General features: G+C 55.0%; 1 protein-coding gene across 3 annotated transcripts; it reads right to left on the reverse strand.

The window, feature by feature from the left end:
• Window positions 1–61: 61 nt before the first annotated feature.
• On the reverse strand, window positions 62–18,515 carry GSR (glutathione-disulfide reductase). Of its 3 annotated transcripts, none has more exons than XM_076060552.1 (12): window positions 18,405–18,515; window positions 16,975–17,451; window positions 11,068–11,094; window positions 9,975–10,063; window positions 9,226–9,295; window positions 7,965–8,115; window positions 6,539–6,593; window positions 5,744–5,843; window positions 5,169–5,255; window positions 4,460–4,624; window positions 2,164–2,541; window positions 62–1,694 (listed from the first exon to the last, which is right to left on the reverse strand). In XM_076060552.1, exons 2-12 carry the CDS (start codon window positions 17,230–17,232, stop codon window positions 1,545–1,547), a joined length of 1,530 nt encoding a protein of 509 aa, XP_075916667.1. In that variant the 5' UTR covers window positions 17,233–17,451; window positions 18,405–18,515; the 3' UTR covers window positions 62–1,544. The 3 variants fall into 3 exon arrangements, with proteins under 3 accessions (XP_075916667.1, XP_032809503.2, XP_075916446.1); XM_032953612.2 differs by having other exon boundaries at window positions 16,975–17,448; window positions 18,248–18,444; XM_076060331.1 differs by having other exon boundaries at window positions 18,248–18,444.
• Window positions 18,516–18,666: the final 151 nt, after the last annotated feature.

Consider the following 18,666-nt stretch of genomic DNA (forward strand, 5'->3'; position numbering starts at 1 on the left):
GCATTCCCCCCAGGGCGCTTCGCAACAGACAAACAAAAAAACTTTGACGAGTCGGGACGAAAAAAATCCACTGCCAAATTTAATCCGGCCGGAGGGGAAAAAAACAAAAAAAAGGCGTTTTTTTTTTTTACACCCGACAGCCAAAGGTTTGGAGAGCAGCAGCAGCAGCAGCAGCATTCCCGATGTGGTTTCAGACAACAAGTTCCAACGTGTGCTTCCAAAACACGGCGCAGGGCAACACCGGTCGGCGCTATCGCCCTGCGCTCGTCAGGAGACGAGCGGTCGCTTTCTCTCCACGAAAGCGAAACTGCGGCGTGGGCCATCCGCGTAGGATCTCCCGCGGATATCACAGGGCTACATCCGAGATCGCTCCTTGGAGTGAGTGACACTCTTGTTCACACACACACACACAAACAGTAGGTGTGTCAAACATTTTTGAGCACGGGGGACGATTTCTACCCGGGGTGGGGCTAGAGGGGAAGGGTGGTCTGCGGGTAACGGGCAAAAAAAATAAAATCGCAGATACCAGGACGGCCCGCGTAGCGAAGCTGGGCCACGTGCTGACACGATGGCGAATTGCGGCTGGAGGACGAGGAGGATGCCACCCTCTCAAGCTTCGAACCTTAAGTTGGAAAGCGTTAGAGAAAAAAAAGTTGCAGCCCCACGGCCATCGTGGCCGCACCCAGACGACGTGGAAATTCCTCGAACGCGGCGCCGTCGCAAGACTTTCCATCGACGATTTCGCGAGCCACTCCGGCCGCTCGGGTAACGTCACGATCTTCCGGGTAGTCATTAAGTCCGAGAATCGGTTACGTTGCGTCTCGTCTTCGCCAAAGCACCGATACCGGGTGTTGTCCGAGCGTCCGTTTACAAAGAGTTCGCACGAGCCGTCAAAGATGGGTCTCACGAGCGCGAGAAACGAGGATCAGTCGGTGAAGCGACGACGCGTCGCGACGCGCCGAACCCGCGCGGCGATGGCCCCCGGCAGCGCGGTGACGGTGGGAGCCCCAGACAGACGTTTTAAAGTCTTCTTCGTTTCTTATTTTACCGAACTTGAGGCTCGCGATGATGGGCAGCATGGGACACACAGCCTAAGTACGTAGGCCACAAGGTATAGGAGCCATTTACATGGAGGCATGTGACGTCATTTCGAGTTACATTTCCATTAATGCGCCACGGTAACCACTATAAACTAAACATTATACGAAATATATCGCTTCAGGTATTTCAATTATGCCGTCGGCCAAGATGCCCCGTCGTGGAATTCCGCGTCAGAACTGTCCCCGTCACTTAGCTCAACGTCAGGGCGGAGTGTCTCCACCCCCGCCCCCATCGCGGAGCTCCGCGTCGGAACAGCGTCCCCGTCGCGGAGCCCAGCGGTGAAGCGGTGTCCCCATCGCGGAGCTCCGCGTTGCAGCGCATCCCCATTGTGGAGCTCCACGGCAGAACCGCCGCCTCGGCCGAGGAGCTCCACGGTGGGACGGTGCCATCGCGGAGATGTGCGGCACAGCGGCATCCCCGTCGCGGAGCTCCGCGGAGCGTGCCTAGCGCATGGTGACGAGCTCCTCGGAGGAGGTGGGGTGGATGGCGACCGTGCGGTCGAAGTCGGCCTTGGTGGCGCCGCAGCGGAGGGCCACGGCGAAGCCCTGCAGCATCTCGTCGCAGCCGGCGCCCTGCATGTGTATCCCCACCACCTGCGCACGCAAAGACGAAGATGCCCCGGGTAGTCTTAGCAGACCGTTGGGGCAAGTGCTGTGAGCGGGCGGCACCTACCGAGGCCGGCGCAGCACACGACGGGGTTGTGTGGCCAGCACCACGCCCGGCCGCCTTTGCCTCCCCGAGCGACGATGTTCACGCATCGCACCAAGGTACTCATTTGAGGCCGCAGTCGACCTGGGGGAGGCGCAGGTCCGGTTCAGGTAAGAGCCACTGGCGTTGGCTGCGCCATGCGAGCGGGAATCGAACCCGGGTCGCGCGGGTTCGTAGCGCAGCGCCACGCCGGCCGCAGCGCGGCCGCTCTCCCCAGGTCACTCGTCCGACGACGACCACAACAACGACGACAACCACAACAACAACCACCACCATTCACCACTCAAGCGGCGGCATCACCACCACGGCGGCTTGCGCCAGGCCAGGCCAGGCGCAGCACGCACGCACACCCACCCGCTCGTCGTCGTGCGCGCACACCATCTTCATGACGCACTTCCCCTTGCGCGCCGTCACCGCGTGGTACATGGGCGCGAACGTGGCCGTGTACGCGCGCACCGCGCCGCGTCCGAACCGCCCTTCGGCCTCGCGCTGCGTGAGGCCCACGGCGCCGATGGGCGGGTGGGCGAACACCACCGAGGGGATGTCCTCGTAGTGCATCCTGGCGCCGGCGTCGCCGCCGAACAGCCGCGCCGCCAGCTTCCTGCCGGCCATGATGGCGACGGGGGTGAGCAGCGCTCGCCCGCACACGTCGCCCAGCGCGTACACGCCGGCGCGGCTCGTGTTCTGGAACTCGTCCACCGTGACGTGGCCCTGCCCGTCAGTTTCGACCCCCTGCCACGGGAGACGAGAGAGAGAGAGGGAGGGAGAGAGGGAGAGAGGGAGGGAGGGAGTGCGATCTGTCACGTGTTTTTTTACCCTCCCCCCCACCACCACCACCCCTGTCCGTGTTCAGAATCAACGTGTGCATTATTTAGATTGTTTTTTCCACGTGATGAGCCACTTTCGGTCGAGCTATCATTTGTGGCCGGGTTGCTTCTGAGAAGAATAAGTTCATAACTCAGTGGGCTTTACCTGGTAAAATAAAATAGTTTAGTTTATTTGTATACATTTTCGTGATTTTTTTTGTACCTTATCGTATACTCTGCACTCCCCCCATCGATTTTTTTGTATTGTTTGTCGTTGTAACGTTCTGACCTGCCCCTCCTCGACATTTGTAAAAAAAAGAGCTTTATAGCTCATCGGATTCCTCCAGTACGAATATTCTTATTTTTATATTGTTGTTGTTACTGACTATGGGGGGGGGGTGGGGCCTTAGGCTATACCCAGGAAGGCCTCGCCTAGTCTCGAGACGTCACTCTTTGTCAAGTTGTAGATGCAGTCAGGAGGAGGTGGTGGTTGTATTGGCTGGGACATTATGCAGGATGGAGGAGGACAGGGTAACCAACTTGGGAGGCTGGCAGTGTAATGTGGCAGGCAGGCGGGCACCGTAATAATAATGTTTTAACGCGAAGGCTTTCGCGACCAATATTATCCATGAGGTTTTTTGTTTTTTTTGGGGTGGGTTAGATCGCATAAATACAAATGCGTCGTTAAACCAGCCGCCACCCTACACAACCAAATTAGTAAGGTTTGTCGCGTGAACATAACGTGCCAATTATAATTATTTACTAGTTCTGCACACCGGTGTGTTGGAGTTTAAAGCCGCAATATTTACAATTAGACTACCGTGGAGTTTCGGCGGTAATTACAAAATTAATATTTACGTGATCTAATCCAAGAAAGAGTAAAAAAAAACAAAACCTCGTTTATAGTTGGAATAATTCTAATGGTTGTTTCCTCAAGAGGTATCGCAGGGAGTCTCAAGAGCCTTTGCTCGGAGGGTCCTGTCAACTGTTCGCAGTTGGGATGCAACGTTTATTTTGACTGTGGGAGGAAACCAGAGATCCTGGAGAAAACCCACCCCCCTCCCCCTTCCATGGAGAACAGAAGGAGGAGAGAGAGGGAACGTGCAAACTTCACACGGGGAAGTTCTCGCGACAGGAATCGAACAAAGACCCCCGTTGCTGCGTGGCGCAAACGTCACCGCGAATCGGCGCAGCAAGCGGCGAATGCACGACCGCACCGTGTCGATGTCTGTGCTGTGCTCGCCATCCATACCTACTGCTACTGCTACTTAACCAACTTTTACTTGACCAGGTAAGGCGCCCACCGAGCCCTGCTTTTCCCGAAGGGACCCACCACAAGTGAGAGCTCGAACAAGTGGCTTACCAATTTGATTGAAAGCTTTCGTGACTGCAGTGACTCGTATTCTTGGTTCTTTCGGTAAAGTCACGTTGAAGGGAAACAATAAAATATATATAAAGCACCTGATGATGACTGCTTGTGCTGCAGTCGAAGCGTCGTGAGAATTTTATTGTTTTATATATATTTTAATTATTTTATTGTTTCCCTTCAACGTGACTCTACCGAAAGAACCAAGAATAAGTGGCTTATCGTCACGTGGAATTGTAATCGGGGCAGCCAAAGACTCCGAACGCGTCGTGACGTTGATGCAGAATGTGGAGGGAAAAACCGGAGGACCCGGAGAAAAATTCACGTGACCACGGAGAGAGAGAGAGACGCCGCAAACTCCAAATATACAGCAGCAGGCGTCGTCAGGGTCGGGATCGAACGCACGACCTTGCAGGGTGTGTGTGTCTGTGTTGAATACGGTGGTGGCGCTGTGGTGCTGTGTTCCCCCCACGCTCACCACTTTGTCAAGCCCCAGGTCGGCAGTGTTGGGCGCGCGGCCCACGGCCCAGATCAACGCCTCCACGCCCACCATCACCTCCGTCTGTTCCGCCTCGCCCGGCCCGTTCGTCGCCACGGCGACCTGCAGGGGCCCTCCCGGGGAGCCGCGGCTAACAGAGCGCACCTGGCGACGGTGGGGGGAAAAGCCGGAATTATGGTGGGGCGGGGGGCGGGGGGGGCGGTCGGGCGTGGGTTGGTGGGTGGGAGTGGGGCGCTGAAGGGACGGGGGAAAGGGGCGGATTTGGGGGCGGCATCTGGAAGAGGATAAAGTGGCGGTCATTGGTGACCGGGCTGAGACCGTCAAAGTGCTACGCTCGAGTTAATTTTGTTTAACCTGCAGCCGAGAACTCAAAGCTCCCGAGTGTCATTGGCAAGGGCGACCTGGGTCCACCAGCATTACAAACAGCGGCCCGCAGAGCTCGGGGAAAACGTTGACAGCGCCGGCTCCTCACCGCCTCTCCGGCTCGTCTGCAGTTCCTCACGGCGCCTCTGGACCACCCCCCACCCCACCCCACCCCCCCCGCCTCTCTCTCTCGCACCCTTGGAGGGCGAGCGAATGTGGCGCGGCGCGGCACAAGTTGACTTTATTACGAGAAGCCGATCACGGGCCGGCACCGCCGTTGGGAGGAGGAGCGGCGCGCCCTCCCGTGCCCGGCGCGCTCACTCGCCTGCGTGTACTTTCGCACGTCCACGCCCGAGTTGATCAGCTCCTGCGTGCAGTTCGCGCTGATCATCGCGTCGAAGTTACGCAGGACCTGGGCAGAGGGGGCGGCCGACAGCGGCGCAAGTCAGATTCGCCGGTCGAAATTCAACGCCGGGTCCCCTCGCCAGCCCTCCAACGTACCGCTGTGGGTAAAACAAAGTGGACCGGCACAGTCCACGGAAGATGCGGTGGACATCCACTGCACAAGTGGAGAATAATAGACGCTCGCTCTCTGCTGTGTGTGACTTCGGCTACGAATACTTAACCGTGGAGAGCACAACTTCGCTCCGCCACAAATATACATGTGATGGCGGTGGGTGGGTGGGTGAGTGGGTTGGTGAGCGAGTGGGTGAGTGATTGGGTGGGTAAGTGGATGAGTGAGTGGGTGAGCGAGTAGATGAGTGGGTGAGTGAGTACATGAGTGAGTGGGTGAGTTGGTAGTATCTGTGATTTACCAATTCTCACGCAGAGCAACTATAACGGCTAAAATCTCCTGGGACTTTATCGGCCGCGCGGCATCATGAACAACGCTCCTCTCACCTCGTTTTGCCGGATGAGCAGCGACGTTTGAGCTCCCAGTGCTGCGAAGATGCCGGCCAATTCCACGGCGATGTAACCAGCACCGACCATCACCACGCGGCTGAACCAAAACAAAGACAAAGATCCCCCGTATAGCCTTAACAGACTGTAGGGGCAAGTGCTGTTAGCGAGCACCTATGAAGGCCGGAACGGTACACGAGGGGGTGGGTGGCCAGCACCACGTCCGACCGCCTTTGTCTCCCCAGTGGCAATGTTTTTATCCACCGCACCAGGTACTCATTTGAGGCTGAGCCGACCTAGGAGAGGCCCAGGACCGGTTCAGATAATCGTCACTGGTGTTGGCCGTGAGCGGGAATCGAATCCGGGTCGCCAGGTTCATAGCGCAGCGTAGCGCTAACCGCTACACTACGACAAAGATCATCCTCCTGTAAGCCACACTGTGGGTGCGCAAGTGCCGTTAGCGAGTAGCAAGACCTATGAAGGCCGGGCCATTACGGTGCACGGGGGGGGTGGTACGGTGAGCAGCGCGCCCAGCCGTCTTTGTCTCCCCAATCTTGATGTTGATCAAAGAACTGGGCTGCACGTTTACCTCTTGACCAGACACGACCAGCGACATGAAGAACGACGTGAACAGCGACGTGAACAGCGACATGAACAATGACGTGAACAGACAGCGACGTGAACAGACAACGACGTGAACAGGCAGCGACGTGAACAGCGACGTGAACAGCTTGGCGTGAACAGCGACGTGAACAGCTTGGCGTGAACAGGCGGCGACGTGAACAGACAACTCACTTGGGCAGCTCCTCCAGCTCAAAGAAGCCGTCGCTCGTCATTCCCAGACTGGCTCCTGCACACGCGACCAAAGACAAAGATCACCCATATTGCCTTTAACAGACTGTTGGAGAACGTGCTGTTGGCAAGCACCTTTGAAGGCCGGCCGGCACGGCACATGAGGCGGATGGTGTTGGTGGTGCAGCCCGCACCACGCCCGACCGCCTTTTGCTCCCGAGTGCTGATGCTTACACACTGCACCAGGTACTAATTTACGGCTGAGTCGACCAAGGAGAGGGGCCAGGACTGGTTTCCGAGGCGTGGAGCAAGAGTCATGCGAGATCCACACCACTTTAACAATTTCAATAACATATCTCGTTTTTTTCCTGGCAAAGTTTTCAGTCGCTGTCAGAGAGAGGGGGAGAGGGGGGAGGGGCGCGAATGATTCAGAAGCGTGGGAAACCACACACAAGCAGCGGGGGGGGCAGCCAGAACCGGCGTCAACAATTGCCCAAGTTCTGCGATCCTACAAATGAGATGCCTGGTCAACTCCACCAACGAGTGATGATGCAACGTGTGCTCCTTGTTGTCTTTAGTTTGTTTTCCTTCCCCTAATTCCTCCGATACGCATGGTTGGTTGACTACATACGGTGCAAAATAAGTTCAACACGCATAGATATACAGTGGTACCTCGGTATATGTCATTAATTCGTTCCAGAAGGTAGGAGAACTTATACCGAAAATGACGTCTACCAAACAAATTTTTCCCATGAGAAAATAATCCGTTCCAGTGTATAAGAAATGATATTTTATATGGAATATTATACATTAATGGGGTTGTACCAGATAATGTAGACACTACTTAATACTAAAATGCATACATAAATTAAAATAAAAGCATAAATAAATTGAAATAAAAAGTAAAATTTAACATCACTTTACCTTGCTGAGAGGAAGTGATAGCCTACGAGGATGGTGGTGAACGAATTCGCAAAAGAACACGTGAAAATTCACAGAGAGTTACAGCAAGGGGGTTGTGCACTGAACGAGATCTACAGGCAGACTGAGGAGCGGCGCTTTGTCTCAGTCGTGAACGGGGTCTACGCGGTGACTCATCCCGACCCATACAAGTTCTTGCAAGCAGCGCTTTGTATCCCAAGCAAGACGTCGTATCCCAAGACATTTTTTTTCTCGTCAAAACACGACGTGTACCAAATTCGACGTATTCCAAAGCGGTCGTATACCGAGGTATGACCGTATGTACATATGGGAGGGACCGAAGCACCCGAAAAAGACCTACCCGTGTGAGGAGGTGGGGGGGGATGGTAATGCTGCATCTCCATACAGATGGAGAAACAGAGATCAGTCCACCTGCCATCCCCCACGACACGCGTCACTGTGAAGCGAGCGAGCGGGCGGGCGAGCGGGCGGGCGAGCCTCCTCTCACCGGGTATGCTGCCGTCGGGCGGCATGCTGGGGTGCCCGCCCGTGGCGATGACGATGTGCGGCGCTGTGTAGACCTGGCCGTCCACCGCCACGGCCGGCTGGCCCTGCTCCAGCGTGAGCACCCCTCGCCCGCGCACCACCTCCACCTTGGACTGACGGGGAGGAGGTGGGGGCGAGCGATCGAGTGAGTGAGCAAACGAGCGGTGGAGAAGTTACTCGAAGCACAGGATTGTAACGAGCGCGGGTTTTTACCCCCCCAAGAGAGAATAATTCAAGGCCCAGAGCGGTCCCGCGTTTTCCCTGCTTAGATGTTGAGGAGCAGCGGTTTGAGCCAACGGCAGCCCTGGTAAATCAGATTATTTATTTATGACTGGAGGAATCCGATGGAACGTTACAACAACCAACAATATAAAAATACGACAGGGGTGCAGAGTATTAGAAAGGTAAACAAATCACTTAAAATGCTGCGGATGTATCAATCGTACAGAATAAGTCATATTTTTAAAAACGTTTTTAAAAACACGCTTTATTGAAATGTACCGTACTAGTAATGGCAGAACTCCACGACCCCGGGAAGTGGCCGCAAAGCACGCCACAACGTAATGGTTCGTGGTGATTTACAACCAACGTCAGTTGAGCGTGGACAATTAGACCCAAGGCGAAACATAACATATAAAAAAAGAATGTTTAAAAAAATATATACTTTCATATTTTAATGATAGAATATAGTTATTGTCATCAGCATGACATAAGTATGCCAAGTTTGCAGTCGATACCGCATTGGGAAGTGGGTTAAAATTGCGTTACAAGATTTGAGGATACAACAACGACAGACAGAGCGAGTTAAATGAAAGCGTGTAACAACACAGAGCACGCGCCAGTCTGCTTCAGAACGGACATTCGACGGCAACATTTCCAAATTGCACGGTTGGGATCGCCACCGACGTCGGAGCTACGGCAGGACCCCGAACAAGAGAGCCTCGAGCCATCCCGGCTAAACGAGCGGAGTCGTATTTGCGGGGTTTTTTTGTTACGGTACTTCGCTTGGCAGCCGGGTGCGGCGAGCATGAACAACGAAAACTCAACGCATCGGTCAACAAACGCCGTGGGCCCCACGAGGACGGGTAACGAATGCGTCGAAGGTCAACTTTTGGCAACGTTTCGGCAACGGCCCTTCTCCAGCGCACGCACGTCGTCTCCTCCCGAGGGCAGCGCACGCGATGGATTCTGTCGAGCGTCGCGTTTCCGCGAGGCGTACGCACGTTGTCCAGGTTTCGCTGATAGATGTCGTTCAGCCTCTTGATGTAGGCGTCCCGCTTCTCCTTGATGGTCCTAGGAGGAGCAGGGGCGGCGGGGGGGGGAGTGTGCAGAGCGTGCGTGCGGAGCGGAGGAGTAGCGGTTAGCGTGCTGCGATACAATCCCGGCAACCCCGAGTTTGATTCCCACTCGTGGCCGGTGACAGTGGCCGATATTTGTACGACTCCTGGGCCTCCCCTAGGTCGACTACGGCCTTAAAAAGGCACGCCGGCCTTGATAGGAGCTCTCAAACAGCACCTTCCCCTACAGTCCGTTGAGGCTATACGGCAGATCTTTATCTTTGTGTGGGGACACTGGGTTACAATGAAAGGTCGCGGACAAAATGCAACCAACATCTCAAACCCTGACCTCAGGTTTCACAGCGGCGACCGTCAGGTCCAGCACGTGAATCATGGACCGTGTTTGCATTTTCTTTTTTTATCACGACCGTGACGCGCTAGCCTCACAACAACAGCCCGAGTCTGGTTCAGGGTCAAGCAGGGCCAGGGGCAGCAGCGCTAGGGGTCAGGGGTTAACGGCGTCCATCGCGCGCGGTGACGTCTGTCAGTGACACGGGCGAGGACACGGGCTCACCGCATCAACTGGCACGCGTCTCAAAACTCCTGGGAACGTGCCCATGTCGGCTAAGAACAGCGTGAGCGCGGCTCGGTTGTGTGGTGGAGAAAGAGGCACACTGGTGGTTGTGCTCCCGGACCTCCAGCTGAAGTCGACGGAGCCGACGGTGAAGCCGTAGTCGGCGTGGTCGTGGATGAGCTCGGCGTGCATAGCAGCGTTGTACATCACCTGACCGCAGCACGTAAATCGCAACACAATGCCATAAACCACACCGCACCCAGGCAACCACAACACAGAGCATAAACCACGTGACGGAACCACCCAACTAAACCACAACGCAGGAACACCGCAGCACATAAACCACGACACAATGTCACAAACCACACCACATCCAAACCACAACACATCACAATACACCACGCAACTAAACCACCGCACATAAACCACAACACATCACATAAACCACAACACATCACATAAACCACAACACATCACATAAACCACAACACATCACATGAACCACAACACATCACATAAACCACAACACATCACATAAACCACGCAACTAAACCACAACACATCACATAAACCACAACACATCACATAAACCACAACACATTCACATAAACCACAACACATCACATAAACCACAACACATCACGTAAACCACAACACATCACATAAACCACGCAACTAAACCACAACACATCACGTAAACCACAACACATCACATAAACCACCCAACAGACGAACGTTGGGACCCATAGACTCCAAGACATCCCCGTAAAGACCCCGACGCGGATCAACACAAGAGACCAATCTCAGCCGTGCACGAGGGCCATTGCCCAAAACGTCAGCCTAAACATTACGTGACGAACCGCGTCGATGTATAGTAGGCAAGCGTCACGCTATGTCCGACGGTCCACGAATATTAACGGGAACGTCCGCCAAGGAGACGGAGCGCGTTCTGTGAGGGCGGCCGCCCCCATCCACCGCCGTGGTGGAGACGGAGCGATGAAATCGATTTGCGTGCACGGTGGCCTGTGGCATCGAAGGGTGCGTGAGGAGCGGTGGCAGGCCTTCATCCAGCAGTGGACCGATGATGTAAATACAATAAAGCAAAACACCCGCTCTGGAATTTGCTGCGAGCGGATCGCTGGTGTTTGGGATGGAGGGCCGGCCAGAGGTAAAGAGAGGGAGTGAGGAAAGGCGGAAAAAGGTGGATCGGTCACCTTCTTTGGAACGCAGCCCACATTCACCTGCGGAAGCAAAAACGGACAATGAGGTGTGGGTGTCATGTGCACACACACTCTCTCTCCTGAAACTCTCCTCACTCACTCACACTCTCCTCACTCACACTCTCTCCTGACACTCTCCTCACTCACACTCTCCTCACTCACACTCTCTCTCCTGACACTCTCCCCACACTCACTCACACTCACTCCTGACACTCTCCCCACACTCACACTCTCCTCACTCACACTCTCTCTCCTGACACTCTCTCCACACTCACTCACACTCTCCTCACTCACTCACACTCTCCTCACTCACTCACACTCTCTCTCCTGACACTCTCCCCTCACTCACTCACACTCTCCTCACTCACTAACTCACACTCTCCTCACTCACACTCTCTCTCCTGACACTCTCCCCTCACTCACTCACACTCTCCGCACTCACTCACTCACTCTCTCCTGAAACTCTCCTCACTCACACCCTCCTCACTTACACTCTCTCTCCTGACACTCCCCTCACTCACTCACACTCTCTCCTGACACTCTCCCCACACTCACTCACACTCTCCTCACTCACACTCTCTCCTGACACTCTCCCCACACTCACTCACCACTCACTCACACTCTCTCTCTCCTGACACTCTCCCCACACTCACTCACACTCTCTCTCCTGACACTCTCCCCACACTCACTCACACTCTCCTCACTCACACTCTCTCCCCTCACTCACTCACTCTCCTCACTCACACTCTCTCTCCTGACACTCTCCCCTCACTCACTCACACTCTCCTCACTCACAGTCTCTCTCCTGACACTCTCCCCTCACTCACTCACACTCTCCTCACTCACACTCTCTCTCCTGACACTCTCCCCACACTCACTCACACTCTCCTCACTCACACTCTCTCTCCTGACACTCTCCCCACACTCACTCTCACTCTCCTCACTCACTAACTCACACTCTCCTCACTCACACTCTCTCTCCTGACACTCTCCCCTCACTCACTCACACTCTCCGCACTCACTCACTCTCTCCTGAAACTCTCCTCACTCACACTCTCCTCACTTACACTCTCTCTCCTGACACTCCCCTCACTCACGCACACTCTCTCCTGACACTCTCCCCACACTCACTCACACTCTCCTCACTCACACTCTCTCCTGACACTCTCCCCACACTCACTCACCACTCACACTCTCTCTCCTGACACTCTCCCCACACTCACTCACACTCTCTCTCCTGACACTCTCCCCACACTCACTCACACTCTCCTCACTCACACTCTCTCCTGACACTCTCCCCACACTCACTCACACTCTCCTCACTCACACTCTCTCTCCTGACACTCTCCCCCCACTCACTCACACTCTCCTCACTCACTCACACTCTCTCCTGAAACTCTCCTCACTCACACTCTCTCTCCTGACACTCTCCCCCCACTCACTCACACTCTCCTCACTCACTCACACTCTCTCTCCTGACACTCTCCTCACTCACACTCTCTCTCCTGACACTCTCCCCACACTCACTCACACTCTCCTCACTCACTCACACTCTCCTGACACTCTCCTCACTCACTCACACTCTCCTCACTCACACTCTCTCTCCTGACACTCTCCCCTCACTCACTCACACTCACTCCTGACACTCTCCCCACACTCACTCACACTCTCTCCTGACACTCTCCCCACACTCACTCACACACTCCTCACTCACACTCTCTCTCCTGACACTCTCCCCCCACTCACTCACACTCTCCTCACTCACTCACACTCTCTCCTGAAACTCTCCTCACTCACACTCTCTCTCCTGACACTCTCCCCCCACTCACTCACACTCTCCTCACTCACTCACACTCTCTCTCCTGACACTTTCCTCACTCACACTCTCTCTCCTGACACTCTCCCCACACTCACTCACACTCTCCTCACTCACACTCTCTCCTGACACTCTCCCCTCACTCACTCACACTCTCCTCACTCACACTCTCTCTCCTGACACTCTCCCCACACTCACTCACACTCTCCTCACTCACACTCTCTCTCCTGACACTCTCCCCACACTCACTCACACTCTCCTCACTCACTAACTCACACTCTCCTCACTCACACTCTCTCTCCTGACACTCTCCCCTCACTCACTCACACTCTCCGCACTCACTCACTCTCTCCTGAAACTCTCCTCACTCACACTCTCCTCACTTACACTCTCTCTCCTGACACTCCCCTCACTCACTCACACTCTCTCCTGACACTCTCCCCACACTCACTCACACTCTCCTCACTCACACTCTCTCCTGACACTCTCCCCACACTCACTCACCACTCACACTCTCTCTCCTGACACTCTCCCCACACTCACTCACACTCTCTCTCCTGACACTCTCCCCACACTCACTCACACTCTCCTCACTCACACTCTCTCCTGACACTCTCCCCACACTCACTCACACTCTCCTCACTCACACTCTCTCTCCTGACACTCTCCCCTCACTCACTCACACTCTCCTCACTCACACTCTCTCTCCTGACACTCTCCCCCCACTCACTCACACTCTCCTCACTCACTCACACTCTCTCCTGAAACTCTCCTCACTCACACTCTCTCTCCTGACACTCTCCCCCCACTCACTCACACTCTCCTCACTCACTCACACTCTCTCTCCTGACACTCTCCTCACTCACACTCTCTCTCCTGACACTCTCCCCACACTCACTCACACTCTCCTCACTCACTCACACTCTCCTGACACTCTCCTCACTCACTCACACTCTCCTCACTCACACTCTCTCTCCTGACACTCTCCCCTCACTCACTCACACTCACTCCTGACACTCTCCCCACACTCACTCACACTCTCTCCTGACACTCTCCCCACACTCACTCACACTCTCCTCACTCACACTCTCTCTCCTGACACTCTCCCCCCACTCACTCACACTCTCCTCACTCACTCACACTCTCTCCTGAAACTCTCCTCACTCACACTCTCTCTCCTGACACTCTCCCCCCACTCACTCACACTCTCCTCACTCACTCACACTCTCTCTCCTGACACTTTCCTCACTCACACTCTCTCTCCTGACACTCTCCCCACACTCACTCACACTCTCCTCACTCACACTCTCTCCTGACACTCTCCCCTCACTCACTCACACTCTCCTCACTCACACTCTCTCTCCTGACACTCTCCCCACACTCACTCACACTCTCCTCACTCACACTCTCTCCTGACACTCTCCCCACACTCACTCACACTCTCCTCACTCACTAACTCACACTCTCCTCACTCACACTCTCTCTCCTGACACTCTCCCCTCACTCACTCACACTCTCCGCACTCACTCACTCTCTCCTGAAACTCTCCTCACTCACACTCTCCTCACTTACACTCTCTCTCCTGACACTCCCCTCACTCACTCACACTCTCTCCTGACACTCTCCCCACACTCACTCACACTCTCCTCACTCACACTCTCTCCTGACACTCTCCCCACACTCACTCACCACTCACACTCTCTCTCCTGACACTCTCCCCACACTCACTCACACTCTCTCTCCTGACACTCTCCCCACACTCACTCACACTCTCCTCACTCACACTCTCTCCTGACACTCTCCCCACACTCACTCACACTCTCCTCACTCACACTCTCTCTCCTGACACTCTCCCCTCACTCACTCACACTCTCCTCACTCACACTCTCTCTCCTGACACTCTCCCCCCACTCACTCACACTCTCCTCACTCACTCACACTCTCTCCTGAAACTCTCCTCACTCACACTCTCTCTCCTGACACTCTCCCCCCACTCACTCACACTCTCCTCACTCACTCACACTCTCTCTCCTGACACTCTCCTCACTCACACTCTCTCTCCTGACACTCTCCCCACACTCACTCACACTCTCCTCACTCACTCACACTCTCCTGACACTCTCCTCACTCACTCACACTCTCCTCACTCACACTCTCTCTCCTGACACTCTCCTCACTCACTCACACTCACTCCTGACACTCTCCCCACACTCACTCACACTCTCCTCACTCACACTCTCTCCTGACACTCTCCCCACACTCACTCACACTCTCCTCACTCACACTCTCTCTCCTGACACTCTCCCCCCACTCACTCACACTCTCCTCACTCACTCACACTCTCTCCTGAAACTCTCCTCACTCACACTCTCTCTCCTGACACTCTCCCCCCACTCACTCACACTCTCCTCACTCACTCACACTCTCTCTCCTGACACTTTCCTCACTCACACTCTCTCTCCTGACACTCTCCCCACACTCACTCACACTCTCCTCACTCACACTCTCTCCTGACACTCTCCCCTCACTCACTCACACTCTCCTCACTCACACTCTCTCTCCTGACACTCTCCCCACACTCACTCACACTCTCCTCACTCACACTCTCTCTCCTGACACTCTCCCCACACTCACTCACACTCTCCTCACTCACTAACTCACACTCTCCTCACTCACACTCTCTCTCCTGACACTCTCCCCTCACTCACTCACACTCTCCGCACTCACTCACTCTCTCCTGAAACTCTCCTCACTCACACTCTCCTCACTTACACTCTCTCTCCTGACACTCCCCTCACTCACTCACACTCTCTCCTGACACTCTCCCCACACTCACTCACACTCTCCTCACTCACACTCTCTCCTGACACTCTCCCCACACTCACTCACCACTCACACTCTCTCTCCTGACACTCTCCCCACACTCACTCACACTCTCTCTCCTGACACTCTCCCCACACTCACTCACACTCTCCTCACTCACACTCTCTCCTGACACTCTCCCCACACTCACTCACACTCTCCTCACTCACACTCTCTCTCCTGACACTCTCCCCTCACTCACTCACACTCTCCTCACTCACACTCTCTCTCCTGATACTCTCCCCCCACTCACTCACACTCTCCTCACTCACTCACACTCTCTCCTGAAACTCTCCTCACTCACACTCTCTCTCCTGACACTCTCCCCCCACTCACTCACACTCTCCTCACTCACTCACACTCTCTCTCCTGACACTCTCCTCACTCACACTCTCTCTCCTGACACTCTCCCCACACTCACTCACACTCTCCTCACTCACTCACACTCTCCTGACACTCTCCTCACTCACTCACACTCTCCTCACTCACACTCTCTCTCCTGACACTCTCCTCACTCACTCACACTCACTCCTGACACTCTCCCCACACTCACTCACACTCTCCTCACTCACACTCTCTCCTGACACTCTCCCCACACTCACTCACCACTCACTCACACTCTCTCTCCTGACACTCTCTCCACACTCACTCACACTCTCCTCACTCACACTCTCCTCACTCACTCTCTCTCTCCTGACACTCTCCTCACTCACTCAAACTCACTCCTGACACTCTCCCCACACTCTCCTGACACTCTCCTCACTCACTCACACTCTCTCCTGACACTCTCCCCCCACTCACTCACACTCTCCTCACTCACACTCTCCTCACTCACACTCTCTCTCCTGACACTCTCCCCTCACTCACTCACACTCTCCTCACTCACACTCTCTCTCCTGACACTCTCTCCTCACTCACTCACACTCTCCTCACTCACTCACACTCTCCTCACTCACTCACACTCTCTCCTGAAACTCTCCTCGCTCACACTCTCTCCTGACACTCTCCCCCCACTCACTCACACTCTCCTCACTCACACTCTCTCTCCTGACACGCTCCTCACTCACTCACACTCTCCTCACTCACTCACACTCTCCTCACACTCTTCCCACACTCACTCACACTCTCTCCTGACACTCTCCCCCCCAAACACAGGTGCCCCCCACACACAAGTGCCCCCCACACACAGGTGCCCCCCACACACAGGTGCCCCCCACACTCACACAAGTGCCCCCCAGCCTGCCGCTCTCCACCAGGCACGCGCTGGCGCCCATCTCGGCCGCGCGCCTCGCAGCCGCCAGCCCCCCAGAGCCCCCTCCCAGCACCAGCAGGTCGAAGTGGCGGCCCCCCACGGCACCCTGCACCACCGCTGCCGCCCGCGTCGTCATTGTCGCTGCTGCTGCTGCCCTCGCTGCTGCTGCTGCCCTCGTGGTTGCCGTGATCCTCCTGGCCAAAGTCCGAGTCAGCAGACTGCTGTGCATGGCGCGTTCAAGGAGGGAGGAGGATGATGATGATGGAGAGAGGCGGAGATGGAGGAGGGAGTGGTCCCGACGTTCCGCACTGCCCGCTGATGTCTTGCCGAGGCCGCTTTGACTCGCCTCTTCCTCCACGTTCCGGGGGTTGATTATTATTGTTGTTGTTGCTGTTCGCCGCACTGCAATCGTATTCTCCCGATTGACAAGACACCTCCCCACCTCCTCCTAAAACAACAACAACCACCGTGTGTGTGTGTGCCCGGTGACAAATAAATCAGAAGCTGGCGACAACCCACGCCTATCGCATTCTTAAGACGCACCACGAAAACCCCATTATTTTACATACTGTACAGTACTGTAGTGTACTATACAGAGAGGTGGGTTAGGATTGCGTCCTGTGATCTGGGTGATCCGGGTGGGGTGGGTTAGGATTGCGTCCTGTGATCTGGGTGATCTGGGTGGGGTGGGTTAGGAATGCGTCCTGTGATCTGGGTGATCTGGGTGGGGTGGGTTAGGATTGCGTCCTGTGATGAGGAACGTACGGCAATGAGGCGTTACGTAATTGCCGAGGGTTGATTGCGAAGGTAAACCGAAGTGGAGTGGCGGTGGTTTTTTTTGCCAAGTCACCGTGACTGGCTGGCGTGCTCATCGTCTATGTATCATTGGAAACGACACAAACTATTGTGGGTTGCCTTGTGGCATTGTGGGGTGGGCAAAGCAATAGAAGCCGTTCAAACGCGGTCAAAACGTGGCGTTTGTTTTTTTTTTAAACCAGGCGAGCAAAATAAGCGGCGGGTTCAGACGATCTGTCAAAAGCGTGAGCGATTTAGCCCCAGCGCGATCGAGCAGCCGCCGGAAATTAAGTCGTCAAACAACCAATTAAAGTCGACTGAGCCCAACGAAATTTACCAGACCAGGCAAAAGCAAGCCAAGCACTTAAAACAAGACCCCGGGCCGGGCAGCGGATCTACGCGTTACTTAATATTTTTGTTTGTTTGTTACACGTGGTAGCGAATCTGACCTTCGCCTCCCGTTTGCCTCTCCGATGCGTTAGATTAGCCACAGATTACAATTACATGTACATATGTACACACGCATTAGATTGCCCACAGATTACAATGAAAATCCAGTGGGGTTGCAATAAGCACAGTGCCAATTGAGTAACTCAAGGCACGTACAGTGGCATCTGTTTCCACGACCACGTGATGCAGTCCCAGTGCCCCGGCAGCGTCGTTACGTCATTACGCACACACAACACCTCGGGGGGGAGGGTTGGGGTGGAGCGCGGTGACGTTATCACGCACAATACCTCGGGAGGGGGGTGTAGAGCGCGGTGACGCCATCACGTACGCAATACTCTCCGGGGTATGGAGCGCGGTGACGTTATCACGCACACAACACCTCGGGAGAGGGGGGTGTAGAGCGCGGTGACGCCATCAC

The sequence above is a fragment of the Petromyzon marinus genome, chromosome 1, assembly GCF_048934315.1.
Source record: "Petromyzon marinus isolate PM22_M1 ecotype Great Lakes invasive population chromosome 1, UKy_Petmar_22M1.pri1.0, whole genome shotgun sequence".
Classification (NCBI taxonomy): domain Eukaryota; kingdom Metazoa; phylum Chordata; class Hyperoartia; order Petromyzontiformes; family Petromyzontidae; genus Petromyzon; species Petromyzon marinus.

Bases quoted from the DNA above. Each gene is read 5' to 3' on its own strand.
- GSR (XM_076060552.1), bottom strand. From the start codon at position 17,232: ATGCACAGCAGTCTGCTGACTCGGACTTTGGCCAGGAGGATCACGGCA. The intron at 8,116-9,225 runs GTGCGTACGCCT...CCTCCCCGTCAG, and splicing joins ATCAGCGAAACCTGGACAAC to TCCAAGGTGGAGGTGGTGCG. The intron at 5,256-5,743 runs GTGAGAGGAGCG...CCCTCTGCCCAG, and splicing joins TGCTCATCCGGCAAAACGAG to GTCCTGCGTAACTTCGACGC.